General features: G+C 45.8%; 1 protein-coding gene across 1 annotated transcript in view; it reads right to left on the reverse strand.

The window, feature by feature from the left end:
* LOC115081067 (vomeronasal type-2 receptor 26-like) overlaps positions 1 to 18,706 on the reverse strand; it is a 58,288-nt gene that overhangs the window by 14,238 nt on the left and 25,344 nt on the right. The window contains exons 4-6 of the mRNA XM_029585582.1: positions 12,702 to 12,936; positions 6,495 to 6,786; positions 5,376 to 6,200 (exon numbers count right to left, since the gene is read on the reverse strand). Of these exons, the coding sequence (XP_029441442.1) occupies positions 5,376 to 6,200; positions 6,495 to 6,786; positions 12,702 to 12,936 (1,352 nt within the window). The remainder of the gene's footprint in view (positions 1 to 5,375; positions 6,201 to 6,494; positions 6,787 to 12,701; positions 12,937 to 18,706) is intronic.

Here is an 18,706-nt window from a genome sequence, read left to right on the forward strand (position 1 = left end):
TCATATTGGTGAAAAAGCATACATGAGACTTGTTCCCCAATTGAGCAGGAAAGAATCCTAACTAGCCTGAAATTGCTGGGCCAGACTGAGCAGATTTTTTCCAGATTTCTGTTCTGTTCCAATGTGAATAGGTAGATCAACAGCTGACCCCACAAGTCAAATATTTTGTTGACTGCTGATTGTCACATTCTTGTGGGTGAAATACTCTGCTAAGGCGATCCGCCAATGTGCTAGAGATTCCTGGAAGATAGGTGGCTTGAAGTACAGCCTGATTTCTGATTGCCCACTGCCAAATCTTTTCCTAGTAGAAAGTTCATGACTGTGCCTCTCTGTTTGTTGGCATAGAAAATGGCAACTTGATTGTTGGTTTTAATCAAGATGTTCTTTCCCTGAAGAAGATGCCTGCATGCTGTCAGATTGGATCTGATTGCTCATAGTTCCAGAAGATTGATTTGAAATCAGCTTTCCTCAAAGGACCAAGTGCCCTGGGTTTGAAAAGATCCCATGTGAGTGCCCTATCCTTTTGTGGAGGCATCCATCCCTAAATTTACTTGGTGAAAGAGAGGGCAAAGTGAAGCTCCACCTTAAAGCAGTTAATTCCCACTTCATGTCCTCAGAAAACTGTATGACCCTTGACAATGGTTAAATAGTTGGTTCCATTGGCAGCGCAGACCCCACTGTAGGTAATGGATATGAAGATATCCATTACCTACATCCATCCCCTGTAAATAGTTACCCAGTTTCCATTTGTTCATGTGTTTTTCTTGTATGCTTCGTTTAACTGTTCTATGTAATGGCACTGCCAAAAAGTTCTATGTAATGACACTGCCAAAAAGTTTTAAGTTATCTGTAAACCGACACGATGTGCAAACGGTTGTCGGTATATAAAAACCTACAAATAAATAAATAAATAAATAAAGATGGGTTAGTTGGACTATATATAACCTAATGCAACCAGAATCACTCTGGCTGTTGAACGCTGAGAGAATGATCAATCTCATAGTGTTCTCTCTTTCTGATGGTAGAAACCCTCTCTCTTGCAAGGACTTTTGGCTGGAGAACCTCTCAGTGGAGTGAAAAGGCAGAAAGGGACAGAGTCCAAGGCTCCTTTCAATACCCCAGAATAGTAACATTGGGACTGACCCGAAGCCACGCCCCTCCAGTGACGTCATTGAGTGGGGCTGGAACGCTGAAATAAATCCGGCCCAGGTGCAACCCTGTGACCGGAGGACATTTGGCTGGAGAACCTCTCAGTGGAGAGGAAAGGCAGAAAGGGACAGCATCCAAGGCTCCTTTCAACACCCCAGAATAGTAACAACGGGACCGACCCAAAGCCATGCCCCTCGAGTGACGTCATTGAGTGGGGCCGGAACGCTGAAATAAATTCAGCCCAGGTACAGCGCGCAGCCGCCAGCGAGCAGCCGAAGCCATGCGCCAAAGGGGCGCGCCCCTTGGTAAGAATTTCTACTTAACTCTTTTTCAAACCTGTATGGGTTGAAAAAGAAAAACAAAAGTTTGGACATCTCCGGCTGTTCCACAGGCTAGGGGACCCATGGACTCCCATGTTATGAGGCGGGTAAGTCAATCTGCTCGCAATTCAATACCTGATATATCGTTTTCCTCTGCCTCTGATAGTCCCAGCCAGAAGCAGCAATCTCAACCCATGATGGAAATGCCTGCCCCCATTCTACCAAGTTCGACACAAGGAGTTGTGCAACAACCAATAATGGTGATATGCAACCTACAGAAGGTGGGGATATAGAGGAGTTGGGGACTACAGGGGGCTCTGGACTACATATTTTAGTTCCAGAGCCCATAGACCCTCAAAATATAACTCTAGGGGACGTATGGAGGGCAATTAATGAGTTACAGAAGGTTATGTCTAGTTCTATAATTCAGAGTAATAAATCATCTATTGAAATTAAGAATGTAATAGACTCACATGATAATCATTTAAAACAACTAGAAGAGGTGGGTAGAACAACTACAGCACAAGTAACTACTTTACAGTCTGTTAATAATTATTTTATTAAAGACAGCCTGGTTATTCATAGACAGATGGAGAACCTGGAAAATGAAAATAGAGCAAGAAATTTAAGGTTTTTTAAATTTTCCTATTTCCAGACTCCTATCAGCCAGTGAATTGCTAAAAAAATATCTTTTAGAAGTATTCACAATTTCATGGTCGGGCAATTCAGGTCCTCGAGGGCCGCAAAGCAGTTGAGCTTTCAGGATACCCGTAAAGAATATGCATGAAATATGCTTGCATACAACTGAGGCAGAGTGCATGCAAATCTCTCTCATGCATATTCATTAGGGATATCCTGAAAACCCAACTTGTTTGCGGCCCACCCCTAGTCTAGCTGGACGTGGTTGCTGACATCGAGCCAGAAGTGGTAGCCAATACTATTAAAAATGGCAGAATGGGTGTTTTAGATAGTACGGTCTTTTGTAAGTATAGAAGGAGCCTCTCGAGGAGAAGAGCTGATTGAGAACTGCAAGAGAGATTGAACCACTAGATTCTGTTCTTTTAGTTGAGCAAGTATTGCAATGAGTTTTTTTGTCAAAAAGGTTGTCCCCAAAACAAGGGAGCTCCACCAACTTCTCATGGACATTGTCTCAGATGGTACTCAGTCGAAGCCATGCCATATGCCGAGCTCCAAATAAGGCACAGGAGGTATGTGAAATGAAGTTGAACGACTCAAAGCTAGAAGAAATAAGGTGTCATATACATTCTTCCACATTCAAGAGTGGCTGGGGGTAATAGTATGTAAGAAAGGCTTCAGTTTTTGGATGCAGACACGTACATATTGCACCATATAAAATTGGTGAGTACAGATAAGAGTGGTTAGCATGGTCTGAGTGCCCACAGTGTGTGTCAAGGATCTCAACCAGATCCTGACCCCTGAATAATGTAGGAATGTGAAGAAAGAGCATCATTCCCCACTGGAAGGAATCACTGAATTTAAAACCTCTGGGGTAGATTTTCAAAGGGTTAAGTGCGTAACCCCAAAAAACCTACCCCAAACCCCCCTGCGCGCGCCGAGCCTATTTTACATAGGCCTGGCAGCGAGCAAGCCCCGGGACGCGCGTAAGTCCTGGGTTTAGGTAGGGGAAGGGATTGGAAGGTGAGGGGAGGCGGAAGGAAAGTTCCCTCCGAGGCCGCTCCGATTTCGGAGCGGCCTTGGAGGGAATGGGCAGCGCGAGCAGGGCTCGGCGCACGCAAGGTGCACAAATGTATCTTATAAAATCCAGCGCACTTTTGTTTGCGCCTGGTGCGCGAACAAAAGTGCGTGCTTGCGCTTTTTTATAAAATGTACCCCTCTGCATCCATGCAATGCAGCGCAGAGTGGAAAACAGATTTGCAGGAGTTGGAGTCCCTGTGGGGTAGCCATCGCCTCATGGAGTGGTGCCAGTGGAAGGAGAGGAGAAGTCTCAGAGTTCAGGTATAGAGGTCCAGAGAGTTTGCTGATTATTAGATGAGACAAATAGAAAAGCCTTTTTTTCCCCTGGAGAGGTTTTGCCTGTCAGAAAAAATTGATCTTTGGACAAATGGTTCTGGAATCCTATCTAACAGAAAAAAAAGAGCTGCCTGTGGTGACTGTGAAATAAGTGAGAGAAAGTGACCACAGAAAAAGAAGAAGAAGATAAGCCCGCTCTACCACAAGGTATAGGGAGAGACTAGAGAAGGAGGTCTGGGTCCCATAGAGCTGACTGGAAATCTGTTAAATTTTCATGGAAAGAGTCCGGATTTATTGTTTTGTGAACATTTTATGGACGTTGTTTTTCCCCACCATCAGAAAAAGTAAAAGGTTTATTTTTTTGAAAAACAACTTTGGTATTCTTCTGGCGTTTTATAGGATTCTGCTGGACTGATCTAGGCATCATAGTGGATAATACTTTAAAATCATCGGCTCAGTGTGCTGCAGCAGTCAAAAAAGCAAACAGAATGTTAGGAATTATTAGGAAGGGAATGGTTAATAGAACGGAAAATGTAATAATGCCTCTATATCGCTCCATGGTGAGACCGCACCTTGAATACTGTGTACAATTCTGGTTGCCACATCTTAAAAAAGATATAGTTGCGATGGAGAAGGTACAGAGAAGGGCTACCAAAATGATAAAGGGGATGGAACAGCTCCCCTATTAGGAAAGGCTGAAGAGATTAGTGCTGTTCAGCTTGGAGAAGAGACGGCTGAGGGGGGATATGATAGAGGTCTTTAAGATCATGAGAGGTCTTGAATGAGTAGATGTGAATCGGTTATTTACACTTTCGAATAATAGAAGGACTAGGGGGATTTCCATGAAGTTAGCAAGTAGCACATTTAAGATTAATCAGAGAAAATTCTTTTTCACTCAACGCAAAATAAAGCTCTGGAATTTGTTGCCAGAGGATGTGGTTAGTGCAGTTAGTGTAGCTGGTTTCAAAAAAGGTTTGGATAAGTTCTTGGAGGAGAAGTCCATTAACGGCTATTAATCAAATTTACTTAGGGAATAGCCACTGCTATTAATTGCATCAGTGGCATGGGATCTTCTTAGTTTTTGGGTACTTGCCAGGTTCTTGTGGCCTGGTTTGGCTTCTGTTGGAAACAGGATGCTGGGCTTGATGGACCCTTGGTCTGACCCAGCATGGCAATTTCTTATGTTCTTATATATTTATTTATTTATTTATCTATTTATTTATTTATTTATTTTATATACCGACATTCAATCTGAGATATCACATCGGTTTACATTCAGGTACTGTAGGTATTAGAAAGACCCTATGAGGAGAAGCAACTCTAAAGGCCTTGACATGTACATCTTTTCTTCCCTGTAAGGGTACCATTGAGATCATGGGGCCAAAGGTGGTTTGTGACCCTTCCTTTGTGCCCCATGCCCAAGAGCTGAAAAGGATGGGGGCTCATCTATGTGACCTTAGAAAAGTCACTTAATCTCCTTGTGCTTCAGTTCTATTTCATGTTTAGCCACTGAGTCCCTGTGTGACTTTGAGCAGATCACCTAAGCTCCCTGTTCCTTGAGAGAGTCATTTAATTTCCCTCTGTTACAGTTCAAATCCTGGTTTATTCATTGAGTTTCTGTGTGATAATGGGTGAGTCTATCAGCCTCCCTGTGCCTAGTTCTGACCTCTCCATGTCTGCTAGCGACTCTCTGTAAGACCTTGACCAAGTACCATTCACCAGTTATATCTATTTAAAATGTGATAATTAACAGTAATTTTATGCCTTCTCCCCTGGACTTTGGAAGCTTGTGTAGAAACCAGTGAAGATCTATTTGAACATTCACATATATATTTCAAAACCTCTAAAGTTAAATATCAGCAGGGTCTTGTCTGCATTTAGAATTATAATAATCCCAACTCCTATTTCCAGTACCTGCCATGGTTTGATATTATGAATGTTGGAGGCTATTTCAAACATATCTTGCATGGGTTCAACTGAAATCATGTTGTGCAGAGCATGTGCATAAGCATAAACAGCCAGGTAAGCCTGATAGGTACCGCTTAAATCATTCAACTGAAAGAGCGCTGGGTCCAGTGTTTTGAGGTCCTCTTCACCTGTGCATGGGATGATGTTATCCCCTGTTACCGCGTGATTCAAGTTCTGTCCCTCCCATCGACACCCAAATGCCTTTTCCCAGAAGAGCTTGGTGAAGTTGTCCCATGGGAATGCAGAAGGCCTAATATGGTAGAGGAAATTAGTGAAGTGGGAGATGTCACTTGTGGAGCCAATGAATACCAGGCTGCCATTAAGATGCCTCCATGACTCTCTGGTGAACATATAAGGGTTGATTTCAAACGCAGATGAGAAGACCCAGACCTTGGCAGTGATATTCCTAAGGGAAAGGAGCTCCAGGATAGGCTTGAAATGGACTTCAAAGCAGAGGCAGACAATCACACTCGCTGAGGACTGAAGAATCACCTCTGCCACTTTGACCAGCCTCTCACTGGGGTAGCGATCATCAATCATCTCCAGAAAATCCACACAACCACCATTCTCCACTACCTCCTGCTTCATCTTCTGACTTTGCAAGCTGGTAAGATCTGCATTGGAAAACAAGATTCCCACCCATGTCCAGTTGAAGTGCTGAAGCAGCTGGGCAATAGCTCTGGGCAGCAGGGTGCCTGCAGGATAGGTGCGTAGGAAAGATGGGAACTGGAGCTTATCACTCAGCATTGGGTGCTCAGATAAGAAGCTGATCTGAAAAGAAAGATTTACATCATCTCTCTCATATATATTCACAGGAGGCATAGCACACAACAGTGACTTGGGAGGGAAATGGTCAGAGTATTTTAAATGGTTCAATTTCATCTGCAGTCTGAGCCTGTCCTGTGTTTTGCCTTCTTAGATCTATGGACAAGAAATTCCAGCTTCTAAGACATGAAGGAACTGGAGGTCCATGAATTCAATGAGGGAATAATTGACAGTGAAGATGAGATGAAATCAAGTGGTAACCCAATGGCTCTTTGACAGAAACATAGAGAAATTTCATACCTGTGGGATCTTGTAAACTCCTAGTATCCTGGCCATGACCTCAGACACTGAAGAATAGAGCTCCCCAATGATGCCTGCCACAGTCAGGTGAGCCTCACACTTATAATTCAGAAATGTTTGGTTTTCCCCCGACAATAGCAGCAGAGTGTGCTGGAGAGCGACTAACTCTGAAGAACAAGAGTCCATGAAATGGAAGCCCAGGGTATTGTTTGGTAGCAGATGCTGGTTCTGGTTAATTTCTTCTATGGCAAACATGATGGCCAATATGTGACGATAATAACGGATCTGAAATCTGTTGGGAATAAACTAACTTGCTGTCATCATATTATTCTGCCATTTATTTAACTTTTATCCTGCCTTACCCAAAGTGGCTCACAATTAAACATAAATCAAATCATCAAACAAAATACACTTCAGAAAACTACAATAAATGTCAAAATAATAAATATCCAAAAATTTTAATCTAAACAGCCAACATAATACATTGAAATCATAGACAAAATTCTAAGAAGGAAAACAAAGTCAGTGTTAAAAGATGACAAAATGTATTTAAAAGCTGCAGAAAACAGACATATAGAATATTTTGTATCAATAGAATCCTCCCTCCTTTCTAATAACCATAAAACCATTACATAGAACCTATTAATATAGCCCAGATATTTCATTGGCATGTGGTCTTATTATAGAGGTTTGCCTAGATAAGAACCTAAGAATTGCCAGGCTGGGGCAGACCAATGGATCATCAAGCCCAGCATCCTGTCTCTAACAGGGGCCATTAATCACATTTATATTTGTGACTAATAGCACAGAGCGACATGTACTACCTGTAACAGAAGGCATGGGGGTAACCTGCATGGAGCAGCAGTTATTACCCTTACCAGAAACATGGGAGAACCTGCATGGAGCGGCAGTTACTTCCTTTAACAGAAGACATGGGGATAACCTGCTTGGAGTGGCTGTTACTACCATGAACAACTTGCTGGGCAGACTGGATGGATCTTTTGGTTTTCATCTGCCGTCATAACTTTGTTATTATGATGATTGATTACATCATTACATAGTAATATAGTAGACTATGGCAGAAAAAAATCTGTCTCATCCAGTCTTTCAGTCCACAATAAGGGGTACATTTTAAAACACAGCGCGCGTGCGTACTTTTGTTCTCTCACCAGGCACGAACAAAAGTACGCCGGATTTTATAAGATACGTGCGTAACCGCGTGTATCTTATAAAATCCGGGGTCGGCGTGCGCAAGGGGGTGCACATTTGTGCACTGCCCTGTGAAATCGGAGCGGCCTCGGAGGGAACTTATCTTCCACCTCCCCCCACCTTCCCCTCCCTTCCCCTACCTAACCTACCCCCCCCGGAACTATCTAAATCCCCCCCCCCACCTCTGTCGCACAAGTTTCGTCTGCTCAAGGCAGGCGTAACTTTGCGCGCACCGGGCCAGCTGCTGTGCGCCATGTTCCGGTCCAGGGGCTGCTCCGGAGGCAGCGGCCACGCCCCCAGAACGCCCCCAGGCCGAAACCACGCCCACGGCACCGCCCCCGGATGATGCGCCGACCGCGTCACGCCTCCCCGAAACGCCCCCCGATGACGCGCCGACCGCGTCACGCCCCCCTCAACACTCCCACTCCAAGAAAGCCCCGGGACTTACGCGCATCCTGGGGCTTTGCGCACGCCGGAAGCCTATGCAATATAGGCTCGGCGCGCGCAGGGGCGTTTTAAAAGGGTTAGGCGCGTACCTTATGCTCGTAACCCTTTTAAAATCCGGCCCTAAGAATGCTTCCCTGCTGTCAGCCACAGATTTCTCTTTATCCAGGACAGTCTTTTTGTCTACTTCTTTTGTATTTCACCATTTTGCATAGAAAAACATGCAAGATCCCTACTTTTTTCCCACCAGAATGCACTTTTCGAAACTCCTAAACTTTGTAGTAATCTAAGTATGCAATACTATTGTAGCTGTTACCCAAACATTTAGGGGTAGATTTTTAAAACGTGCACGCGGGCGTACATGTGCGTGTGCTACCCAGCTCGCACACACGAATGCATGATTTTATAACATGCGCGCACAGGCATGCGCGCATGTTATAAAATCAGGAGTCGGCGTGCGCAAGGGGGTGCACAATTGTGCACTTGCACACGCCGAGCCCATGTGGCTTCCCCTGTTCCCTCCCAGGCCGCCGAACCCTAGGGGAGCCCGATGGCTTTCCCCGTTCTCTTCCCCCCACCCCACCTTCCCCTCCCTTCCCCTAACTCCCCCCCTCCCAGCCCTATCTAACCCCCCCAAATACTTAGGGATAGATTATAAAAGAAGCGCACGCGGGGTACATTTGTGCGCGCTACCCGGGGCGCACAAATGTACACTCGATTTTATAACATGCACGCGCTACCACAAGCATGTTATAAAATCCAGGGTCAGCGCGCGCAAGGGGGTGCACACTTGTGCACCTTGCACACGCTGAGCCCTAGGGGAGCCCTGATGGCTTTCCCTGTTCCCTCCAAGGTCTCGGAGAGAACCTTTCTTCCGCTCCCCCCCACCTTCCCCTCCCTTCCCCTATCTAACCCACTCCCCAGCCCTACCTAAATCCCCCCCTACCTTATTTCAATTATTTATGCATCTTGCGCGTGCCGGCCGGCTGCCGGCGTGCCATCCCCCGGCTGCTGGCGCCACGCCCACGCCCCCACTCCCTTCCTGCCCCTTTTTCAAAGCCCCGGGACATTCGCGCGTCCCGGGGCTTGTGTGTGCCTCCGAGCCTATGCAAAATAGGCTCGGCGTGCGCAGGAGCAGGTTTTTGGGGTTACGTGCATAAGTTACGTGCGTAACCCTTTGAAAATCTGCCCCTTATTGTGGAAGTTGTGCCTGCCTCTGGCAGGCTTATGTTGTGCGCACCGGCGAACTGCCGGCGCACGATCCCCCGGCACAGCAGGAAATGGCCGCTGTGCAGGAGGCCTCTGTCCCGCCCCCCCACCCTGCCCCATCCCGCCCATTTTTTTAAGCCCCGGGACTTACACGCGTCCCGGGGCTTTGCGCGTGTCGCTGGGCCTTTTGAAAATAGGCTCGGCGCGCATAGGCCCATTTACGCGTGTAACCCTTTTAAAATTCAGCCCTTAGTCTCTTAGGTCCCTGAGTAGCAAAAAGCTACTTGAATGTCTGATTTTCCGCTAGCAATTATTGCTATTACAGAAATTGCAACCAGCCAGAGAGGCACAGCTGCTAGTTTAATGTTGTCCTCACAGTCTTAACTAAATAGCTACCATTACTGTGTACTCTGCCAGAGAAGCCTGGCCATGTTGTGGCCTGTTTTTATGCTAGATAGGGATACTATGATAAAATGAGAATTATGGTTAGGAAAAAACTGAAAGAAACAACTGCAAAGGTTAAAAGTTTAAATTAGACATGGATGTTATTTAAAAATACCATCTTGGAAACCCACATGAGCTTTATTCCACACATTAAAAAAAGGTGGAAGGAAGGCCAAATGACTGAAAAAATTATTAAAAGGTGAGGAGAGGGAGAGACTATTCTAGCCTAAAGAACATCTTTCAAAAAATAGAAAAGGGACCCGAAAGAAGAAAACGGGAAACAGCAAAAGCACTGGCAAGTCAGATGCAAAGCATTCATAAGGAAGTCAAAGACTGAATTTGAAACGAAGCTTGCTGTGGAAGCAAAAACTCATAATATAAACATTTTCAAGTACATTCAAAGCAAAAAGCCTGCGAAGGAGTCAGATCATTAGATGATCAAGGGGTAAAAGGGCCACCAAGGGAGGACAAGGCCATAGGGAAGAGATTAAGGGGCAGATTTTCAAAGGGCTACGCGTGTAACATACGTGCGTAACCCCCGAAAACCTGCTCCTGTGTGCGACGAGCCTATCTTACATAGGTTTGATGGCGCGCACAAGCCCCAGGACGCGCGTATGTCCTGGGGCTTGCAAAAAGGGGCGGGGCGCGGGCGGTCCTGGGCAGTCCGGGGGTGGGATGGGGCGGGGCCGGAGCCTCCAGGCACAGCGGCCATTTTCCGCTGTGCCTGGGATCGTGGGCCGGCCGTTGGCCGGCGCAACTTCTCCAACAAAGGTAAGGGGTGGGGTTTAAGTAGGGCTGGGGGGCAGGTTAGATAGGGGAAGGGAGGGGAAGGTGGGGGGAGGCGGAAGGAAAGTTCCTTCCGAGGACGCTCCAATTTCAGAGCAGCCTCGTAGGGATCAGAGGAAGGCTGCGCGGCTTGGCATGCGTAAGTTGCACAATTGTGCACCCCCTTGCGTGCGCCGACCTTGGATTGTATAACATGCTCGCGACTGCGCGCACATGTTATAAAATCGGGCGTAGATTTGTTTGCATCGGGTTGCTCGAACAAATCTACACCCGCGCGCAGGTTTTAAGATCTGCCCCTAAATAAATTCTTTCCTTTTGTGTTTACTAAGGAAGATGTAAGGCAGATACCCATGCCAGAAGTGATAGTTAAATGGAATGAATCAGAGGAAACAAAACAAATCTCTGTGAACCTGGGAGATGTAAAAGGGCAAATTCAAAAAATAAAGAGAAGCAAATCACCTGGACCAGATGGTATACATCCCAGATTGCTGAAGAACTGAAAAATGAAACTGCAGATATACTATTAGTAATATATAAACTATCAATAAAATCAGCTATGCAACATGAAGATTTGAGGTGGCCAATGTAACATCAATTTTTAAAAAGGATTTCCAGAATCTAGGAAATTACAGACTGGTTAGGCTGACATCAGTGCTGGGAAAATTGGTTGAAACTATAATAAAGAATAATATTACTGAACATATAGATAGTCATAGTTCAATGGGACAAAGTAAATATGGATTTAGCCAAGGGAAGTCTTGCCTTACAAATCTGCTATAGTTTTTTGAAGGTGTGAATAAACATGTGGATAAAGGTGAGCCAGTTGGTATAGTGTATCTGGATTTCCAGAAAGCATTTGACAAAATACCTCATGAGAGGCCGTTAAGAAAATTAAAAAGTCTTGGAATAGGAGGCAATGTTCTATTGTGAGCTGGTTAAAACAGAGAAAACAGAGAGTAGGGCTAAATGGTCAATTTTCTCAAAGCACAAAGGTGAATAGTAGAGAGCCATATTTATAACTGACCCAGAGATGGGAATAATGGCTGAGGTAATCAGATTATCTGGTGATACAAAATTATTCAAAGTTGTTGAGAAATTGCAAGAGGACTTTGCAAGACTGAGAGACTGGACATCCAAATGGCACATTGACAATTAATGTGGACAAGTGCAAAGTGATGCACTCAGAGAAGAACAACCAAAATTATAGCTACACAATGCAAGGTTCCACACTGGGAGTCACCACCCAGGAAAAGGATATAGGTATCATTGTGGATAATATGTTGAAATCCTCTGCTCAGTGTGTGGTAGCATCCAATAAAGTAAATAAAATGCTAGGAATTATTAGGAAAGGAATGCAGAATAAAAAAGAGAATATCATAATGCCTCTGTATCTCACTATGGTGAGACTGCACCTTAAGAATTGTGTGCAATTCTGGTCACCGCATCTCAAAACGATTTGGTGAATTAGAAATGGTACAGAAAAGAGAAACCAAAATGTTAAAGGGGATTGAACAGCTCCCATATGAGGAAAGGCTAAAGAGATTAGGGCACTTCAGGCTGGAGAAGAGACAGCTGAGGGGGAGATGTAATAGAGGTCTATAAAATAATGAGTGGAGTGGAATATTTAAACCTGAATCAGTTGTTAATGCTTTCAAAAGGTACAAAGACTAGGAGACACAAAATGAAGTTACTAGGTAATTAAGACAAAGAGGAGAAAATATTTTATTATTCAACATATTAAACTCTGGAATTTGTAGCTGGAGGATGTTGTAAAAGCTGTTAGTTTAGCTGGGTTTTAAAAAGTTTTGGACAAGTTCCAGGAAGAAAAGTCCATAAACCATGATTAAGGAAGACATGGGAAAATCCATTGCTTATCCCTGGGTTAAGCAACAGGAATCTGTCAATCTTTAGGAGTCTTGACTCGTACTTGTGATCTGAGTTGGCAACTGTTGGAAACAGGATACTGGGCTTGATGGACCTTTGGTCTGATCAAATATGCAAAATCTTATGTTCATAAGATATTCATTCTAATATGCTGCTTGATCTGTAACCTGGGCCCCACTTTACTGCCAATTAAATCCCAGGTCTCTTTTAGCAATCAAACAAAAATCTTACCCCTCACAGCGTGCTGGCTTAGGGGTCTCTCTGAAGTCATGGGTTGGGTAAACCAACCCAGTATGAGTCAAAGCAATCACTCCAAGGACAAAGTCTCCATCCATGGTGAATGGGGTCATCTTCTGGAGCTCCAGCTTGCATCCTGGGACTGCGGCTTTTCCCATGGCAGCAGTAAGTAGCAGAAGATTCAGCCAATCTAAAGGACTCATTTCCTTGCCCTCATATGCAATCGCTGCTTTCATTACAAGAAGCACAAAAGATACAAGGATAAAGGGAAAGATGCAAATTAAGCAAAGTGACCCACAATGAGAGTGAAATCAAACCCAGAATGTGACCTCTAAAGAGAAGATACAAGGCAAAGGTTCAAAAATAGATGAAAAGCATAAAGGAAAGCATTAGAGAAGTGACGATGAAATAACTGTAGAAAGATCCAGCACAGAGAGCAGGATCTGGAGAAGAAAGACCCAGGAATGAAGAAGAGAGAGGTTCAGTAAACATAGTTTGACATATGGAGAGAAGAGGATGCTAATAAAATGTTCTCACCTGCGAATAACTGCAACTCATCCATGATTAGAGGCAATGAGTTTATATGTTCTCTTCCTGGAGGTTGTTTCATTGGCCCTGCAGTGGTTCAGCTACAATTAAGCAGCGTGGTACCCAGATGCCTTCCTACACTCATTATTTGATGAGTAGGTGCGTGAGTTATAATAACAGGTCCTGCTGATAATCACAGCCTGACCTCTCCTCTGGGACGTATGGGAGGAAACGCACAAATTTGTTCTAATCTCAGATTCTTTATTTTTTTCTCAGCATTTTACAAACAGGAAGATTAACTTTTTGTGTTCAATGAGCAATAAGCCCACCAGTGATACATGGAAAGAGTTTAATGAGATATTTGGAGATCCCAAGATCCAGAGAAATAGGGCGTGATTTTCAAAGCGACTTTCACAAATTAAACCTTGGTTTGAAGCATGTCAGTGGTATTTTGAAAATCAAGCAGAAATAAATAAGAGCACAAGCATGTCCCAGCTCCATGAGTACTTTTGTGCACACAGGGACAATAACTTTCAAACAAGTATGCGAGCGCCCATATGTGTGTATGGATGCACAGCCACATATGCTAAAATCTTATAGCCTGCATGCAAGTCATAAAATAGGATTATAAGGTGTATGCGAGCTCCTAATTTTAAGCATTTACACTAACAGGAGGGAATTGCCAGCATGTAAATGCAAAAGTGAGGAGATTTTATAACATGCACAAGTGAAGGAAAAGACCAGTTTAACCAGTTTGTCACCAGTTTGCCCGGTCATCAAGACCCCCATGGTTCTTTAGCCTACACTCCCCCCAGGTGGTGGAGTCAGGGCAGAGTTGTAACTTATATGCATGCTTTTTCATTTTAAAGAGTAAGATGGTAACTTTCAAAGCAGTGAGTGTTGCTTCCGTCGCTGCTCGACACCCTCATTCCGCCCTCTTTACCTCTGTAGCGACTCCCTCCGGGTCTGATGGACTGCTAGCTGCCACGAAGTCTTCTTGCCATCTCTCTCCGGCGTCCCCGGACCGGCACGACGCTGCGGATCCTCCATGTTCCTGATGACGTAGGGCGCGAGCACGCGCCGATGTATGTACCAGCAAGGGCGCGAACCTCGGGGGTGTCCCCCTGAGACGACGTCATCCGCTTCCAATATAAAAGGTCTCAGAATTTGCTAACGAATCGAGTTAGCAAGGGGATTACTTTACCTAAGCTACTCTGCCTCCTCGGACTTACCAGGGGTATCCGCTCCTCGGGGGCCTCGCTCTCTTTTCTTTATTTCAGATTGCCGATAGGAACGGTACTCGCTCCTCGAGGGCCCATGTTCTTGAACACTCTGAAGATTCTCTACTGCCTGGAAGCCATAGCAGATACAGATATTTGTGAGTTATCTTTATTTCAATTTGCGTATAGGAACCGGTACTCGCTCCTCGAGGGCCCATGTTCCTAAACACTCTGAAGATTCTCTTCTACCTAGAAACTATCGCAGATACAGACACTTGTGAGTTACCACCGCTCTCTCAGAGCTTTCCCTGGAACCAGGTACTCGCTCCTCGAGGGCCTAACCCTTTCCAGCTACTGAGCTTCTTAAGACCTAACATAGGTATGCAAGACTTAGGCTCGCTCGTCAATCCCCCACCCCCTGTACATGAAATACACAACGCAGGTAATGGCTTAAACAATAGGCCGCAGTTTATTCAAAATACTTGCCCTGAGCCCTTAATTAACAATAGTCCAAAAACCAACAACCCCATACCCCCACTCCCCTACCCCTTCTTCTGCTTCTTCCGCTTACCACTTCGTCCGAAAGGTAAGCCATATCGCCGCCCCCCCCCCCCAACTTACCCCGCCTCGGATCCAGCGAGGGTAAGCATGTGGCCAGAGCATCGGCCCCCCCCTTGCTCATTGGCTATCCCGTGTAGCAGCCCCAAACTACATGGGATTCTCACTCCCCCCCCCACCGATTGCTTTCATCCTCCAATACAACATTATAGCTTAGGGCTCAGGCATCCGCCATAACAAAGTCTTTGTCCCCCCCCTGCGGCCTTGCCCCTGCGTAACAGGTGCCTCTCCAAACCTTCTTGCAGGGTATTGTTAAACAAATCCACCCCTATGTCGGACAAATGTACTCCATCCTCCCTAAATAAACCCGCTAATTGTTCCCAAGACCAATGGTGCCGAATCCAAAAGCCCCCTTGATCCTGTACCCACTTCCCAATTTGTCTGTTTAATTTCTTTGACCCCTTTTTTCCACAAATTCAATTTCTGATGTTTAATGCGTATTATTATATCGGACCAACCGACTCGGATCCCTGGCATCGCGTTCATGATGCTCGACAGATCCTTTCTCATGTGTGACAGCAACTGTCGACATGAGAAACCCCAATATTGTTACCCCCCCAAATGAATTATTAATACTGCATGATAACCCTGCACTTTACCAAACTCTGCAAAAAGTTTGTCATCTGCCCCCATTTCATTCCCCCTTTAAAAAACCATTTGACTTTAAATTTCTTCTCATCCAGGGCCAAATTTGCTCCGTATGGATGCCTCTTGGCTCGATGAAAAGCCCACCGCACGAAAGAATGGCCCACGACCCAGGCACACTCCATTCCTCCTCGCACCCCTTCATGTTCTGAAAAACAAAAGCTTACTTTAGCGGTGAAGTAACTCTGTCACCTCGCCCCTTTTATCGCCTCACATAATAACGGAAAGCCTTAGACCTCCACTGTCCTATGGACTGAATCTGCACACTGGAAAGACCCAACTCCGCTGCTGAGGTTGCCGCTCCGATTTGAAAAGAATGCGGAGTAAAGTATTCACTCTGCCACCCCAACGCTCGAACCGTCGCTTTCAACACCGCAGCAAATTGAAATATGGTCAAGGGCGCGCCATTGCAATGCCTCAATAACAAACCCTTCACTTGCGGCCTTGCTCTCAAGTACCTGTGTAAAGCCCTAACGGGGCAAACCGCCTCATCTGCAGCTGGGATTAATGTTATCCACTGCCCCCGACCCCTTTGATCAGTTTTCGATTGGTGCAACCACAAGGCGACCTTATCGCCGAACAACCGCACTCCTTCAACTGACAAACCCTGCTCTGAGCACATCAATGAACGCGCAGCCAACTCGCTAACCCGGAACGCCCCGAAAAAGGCTAATATGAACACCGTACGAAACAACAATGCCTCATATCGTGACCAACATACCTCCCCCACCTTATCAACGATCTCCAACAATTGCGCGTATCTAATAGGTCGTCTCTTATCCCCTACCCTTCCCCGCTTCCGCCCCCATCCCCCCAGGACCCTTCGGACCAAAAAACTATCGAGCACATTAGTCCCTCCCATCAACTTTTGAAAAAATACAAACCCGGCTAACTGAGCTCTAACCGAGGCTAAGGAATACCCCTGCCCTTTTGCCCACAATATAAAACGCACTACATCAGTTTCACGCGCTGGTCCCTCCTCCCACCCCACCATCCGCAAAAAACGTGACACTACTCCCCTGCCCGCTGTATAAGCCTTCCAGGTGGCCGGCGCCACCGATTGCTGAATTAAGTGCCACGCTTCATCGTTCCAAGCTGCCACAGATGCTCCGGGAAAACCTCTCCCATCGATCTCGCTCCTGGAGCCAGCTCCCGGAAAACATCCCACTTGAAACAAGAAAGAGCATCTGCAATCAAATTCTGTGCACCTGGCATATGCTTGGCCATGATAGTCATATTCAACGTTAAGCTTAACAGTATCAATTCCCTCATAAGTCTGGAAACTTTCAGACACTTTGCTGACTGCCTGTTGATAACTTGCACCACCCCTAAGTTATCACACCAGAAAACTACCTTCCTATTCTGTAACCATGAGCCCCAAATTGTTACGGCTACCACTATGGGGAACAACTCAAGGAATGTTATGTTCTTTGTGATACCGCTGAGAACCCATTCCTCCGGCCACTTTTGAGCACACCAACGACCGGGAAAATAAATTCCAAAGCCTACTCCCCCCGCTGCGTCAGAGTACAACTCCAAGTCGCCATTGGTCACTTCTTCTGCCGGTAACATGAGCACTCCATTAAAGGAAGACAGAAATGTTTCCCAGACGGCTAACTCTTCCTTCACACTCTTTGTTACTCGTATGAAATGATGTGCGGACCTCACTCCCCTCGTTGTGTACGATAATCTACGAATGAAAGCCCTCCCCATGGGTATCACCCTACAAGCAAAATGTAATGAACCTATAAGAGCCTGCATCTGACGTAACGTAACCTTTTTTGATTCACGCACTGAACTCACTAACTCCCTTAACTTACCTACTTTGTCATCCGGCAAACGCGACACTGTTGCCTCGGAATCCAACTCGATCCCTAAAAAAGAAATCCTACGTCGAGGCCCTTCTGTTTTGTCTGCTGCTATTGGGACTCCTAGCTGTCTACAAACCTCCAAGAAACCTGTCAACTGCCCCATGCACACCGAACTACCCCCCGGCGCCACAAACAAAAAATCGTCTAAATAATGCAACATCTCACTGTGTCCTGTAACCTCCATTGTCACCCAATGTAAAAAAGTGCTAAACTTCTCAAAATATGCGCAAGAAATTGAGCAGCCCATGGGCAAACAACGATCCACATAGTAAGCCCCTTCGAACGAGAAACCTAACAGCGGAAAACTATCCGGATGGATCGGCAACAAACGAAAGGCTGCTTCGATATCGGCCTTACCCATCAACGCTCCTATCCCAGCTTCCCTTACTAACACCAAGGCCTCGTCAAAAGAAGCATACCGTACCGACCTAAACTCCGAAGGGATGAAATCATTCACCGCCTCGCCCGGAGGAAAGGACAAATTTAAAATCAAATGAAACTTCCCCGGCATCTTCTTAGGAATAACAGATAGAGGAGACAAATGCATGAACTCAAAAGGCTGTGTATCGAAAGGCCCAGCTATCCTTCCCAACCGAATCTCCGACATCAACTTAACCCGTGCCACATCCGCTCTCTGCGCTACCGACCGAGCGTTGTGTACCCTCCCCCCTTTACCTGGCCCAACATACGGGATTCGAAAGCCTACCCTAAAACCTTCCCTCAAAAATGATTTACTCTCTAAATCCAGGTAACCGTTCAACCAGTGCGCTAAGACTACCCAAATAATAGGCGAGTCCGCCTTACAATGTAACCACTCTTTATTTCCCTCCCTTAGTTGTTCCCCCGCTCTGTCCTTGCGGACACTTAGTTGCTGGATGCGCTCCTCCGCAGGTAGCACATGCGTGTCTAAATTTACAGTCTGGGAATAGGCAGGTAAGCTTGTTGAATCTCCAACACACATCATGACCTTTGGCTGCACCTGTGTTTCCCCCTTCAAGCATCCTAGTTCCCCCTTGCCCTCCTGACCCCCACAAGACTTGCCAAAAGTCCAGCGGGGGTCCGGGAGCGACCTCATGCACTAGGGCCGTATTGCAAAATGGCGCCGGCGTATGGCCGT

This window comes from Rhinatrema bivittatum, chromosome 19 (genome assembly GCF_901001135.1).
Source record: "Rhinatrema bivittatum chromosome 19, aRhiBiv1.1, whole genome shotgun sequence".
Classification (NCBI taxonomy): Eukaryota; Metazoa; Chordata; class Amphibia; order Gymnophiona; family Rhinatrematidae; genus Rhinatrema; species Rhinatrema bivittatum.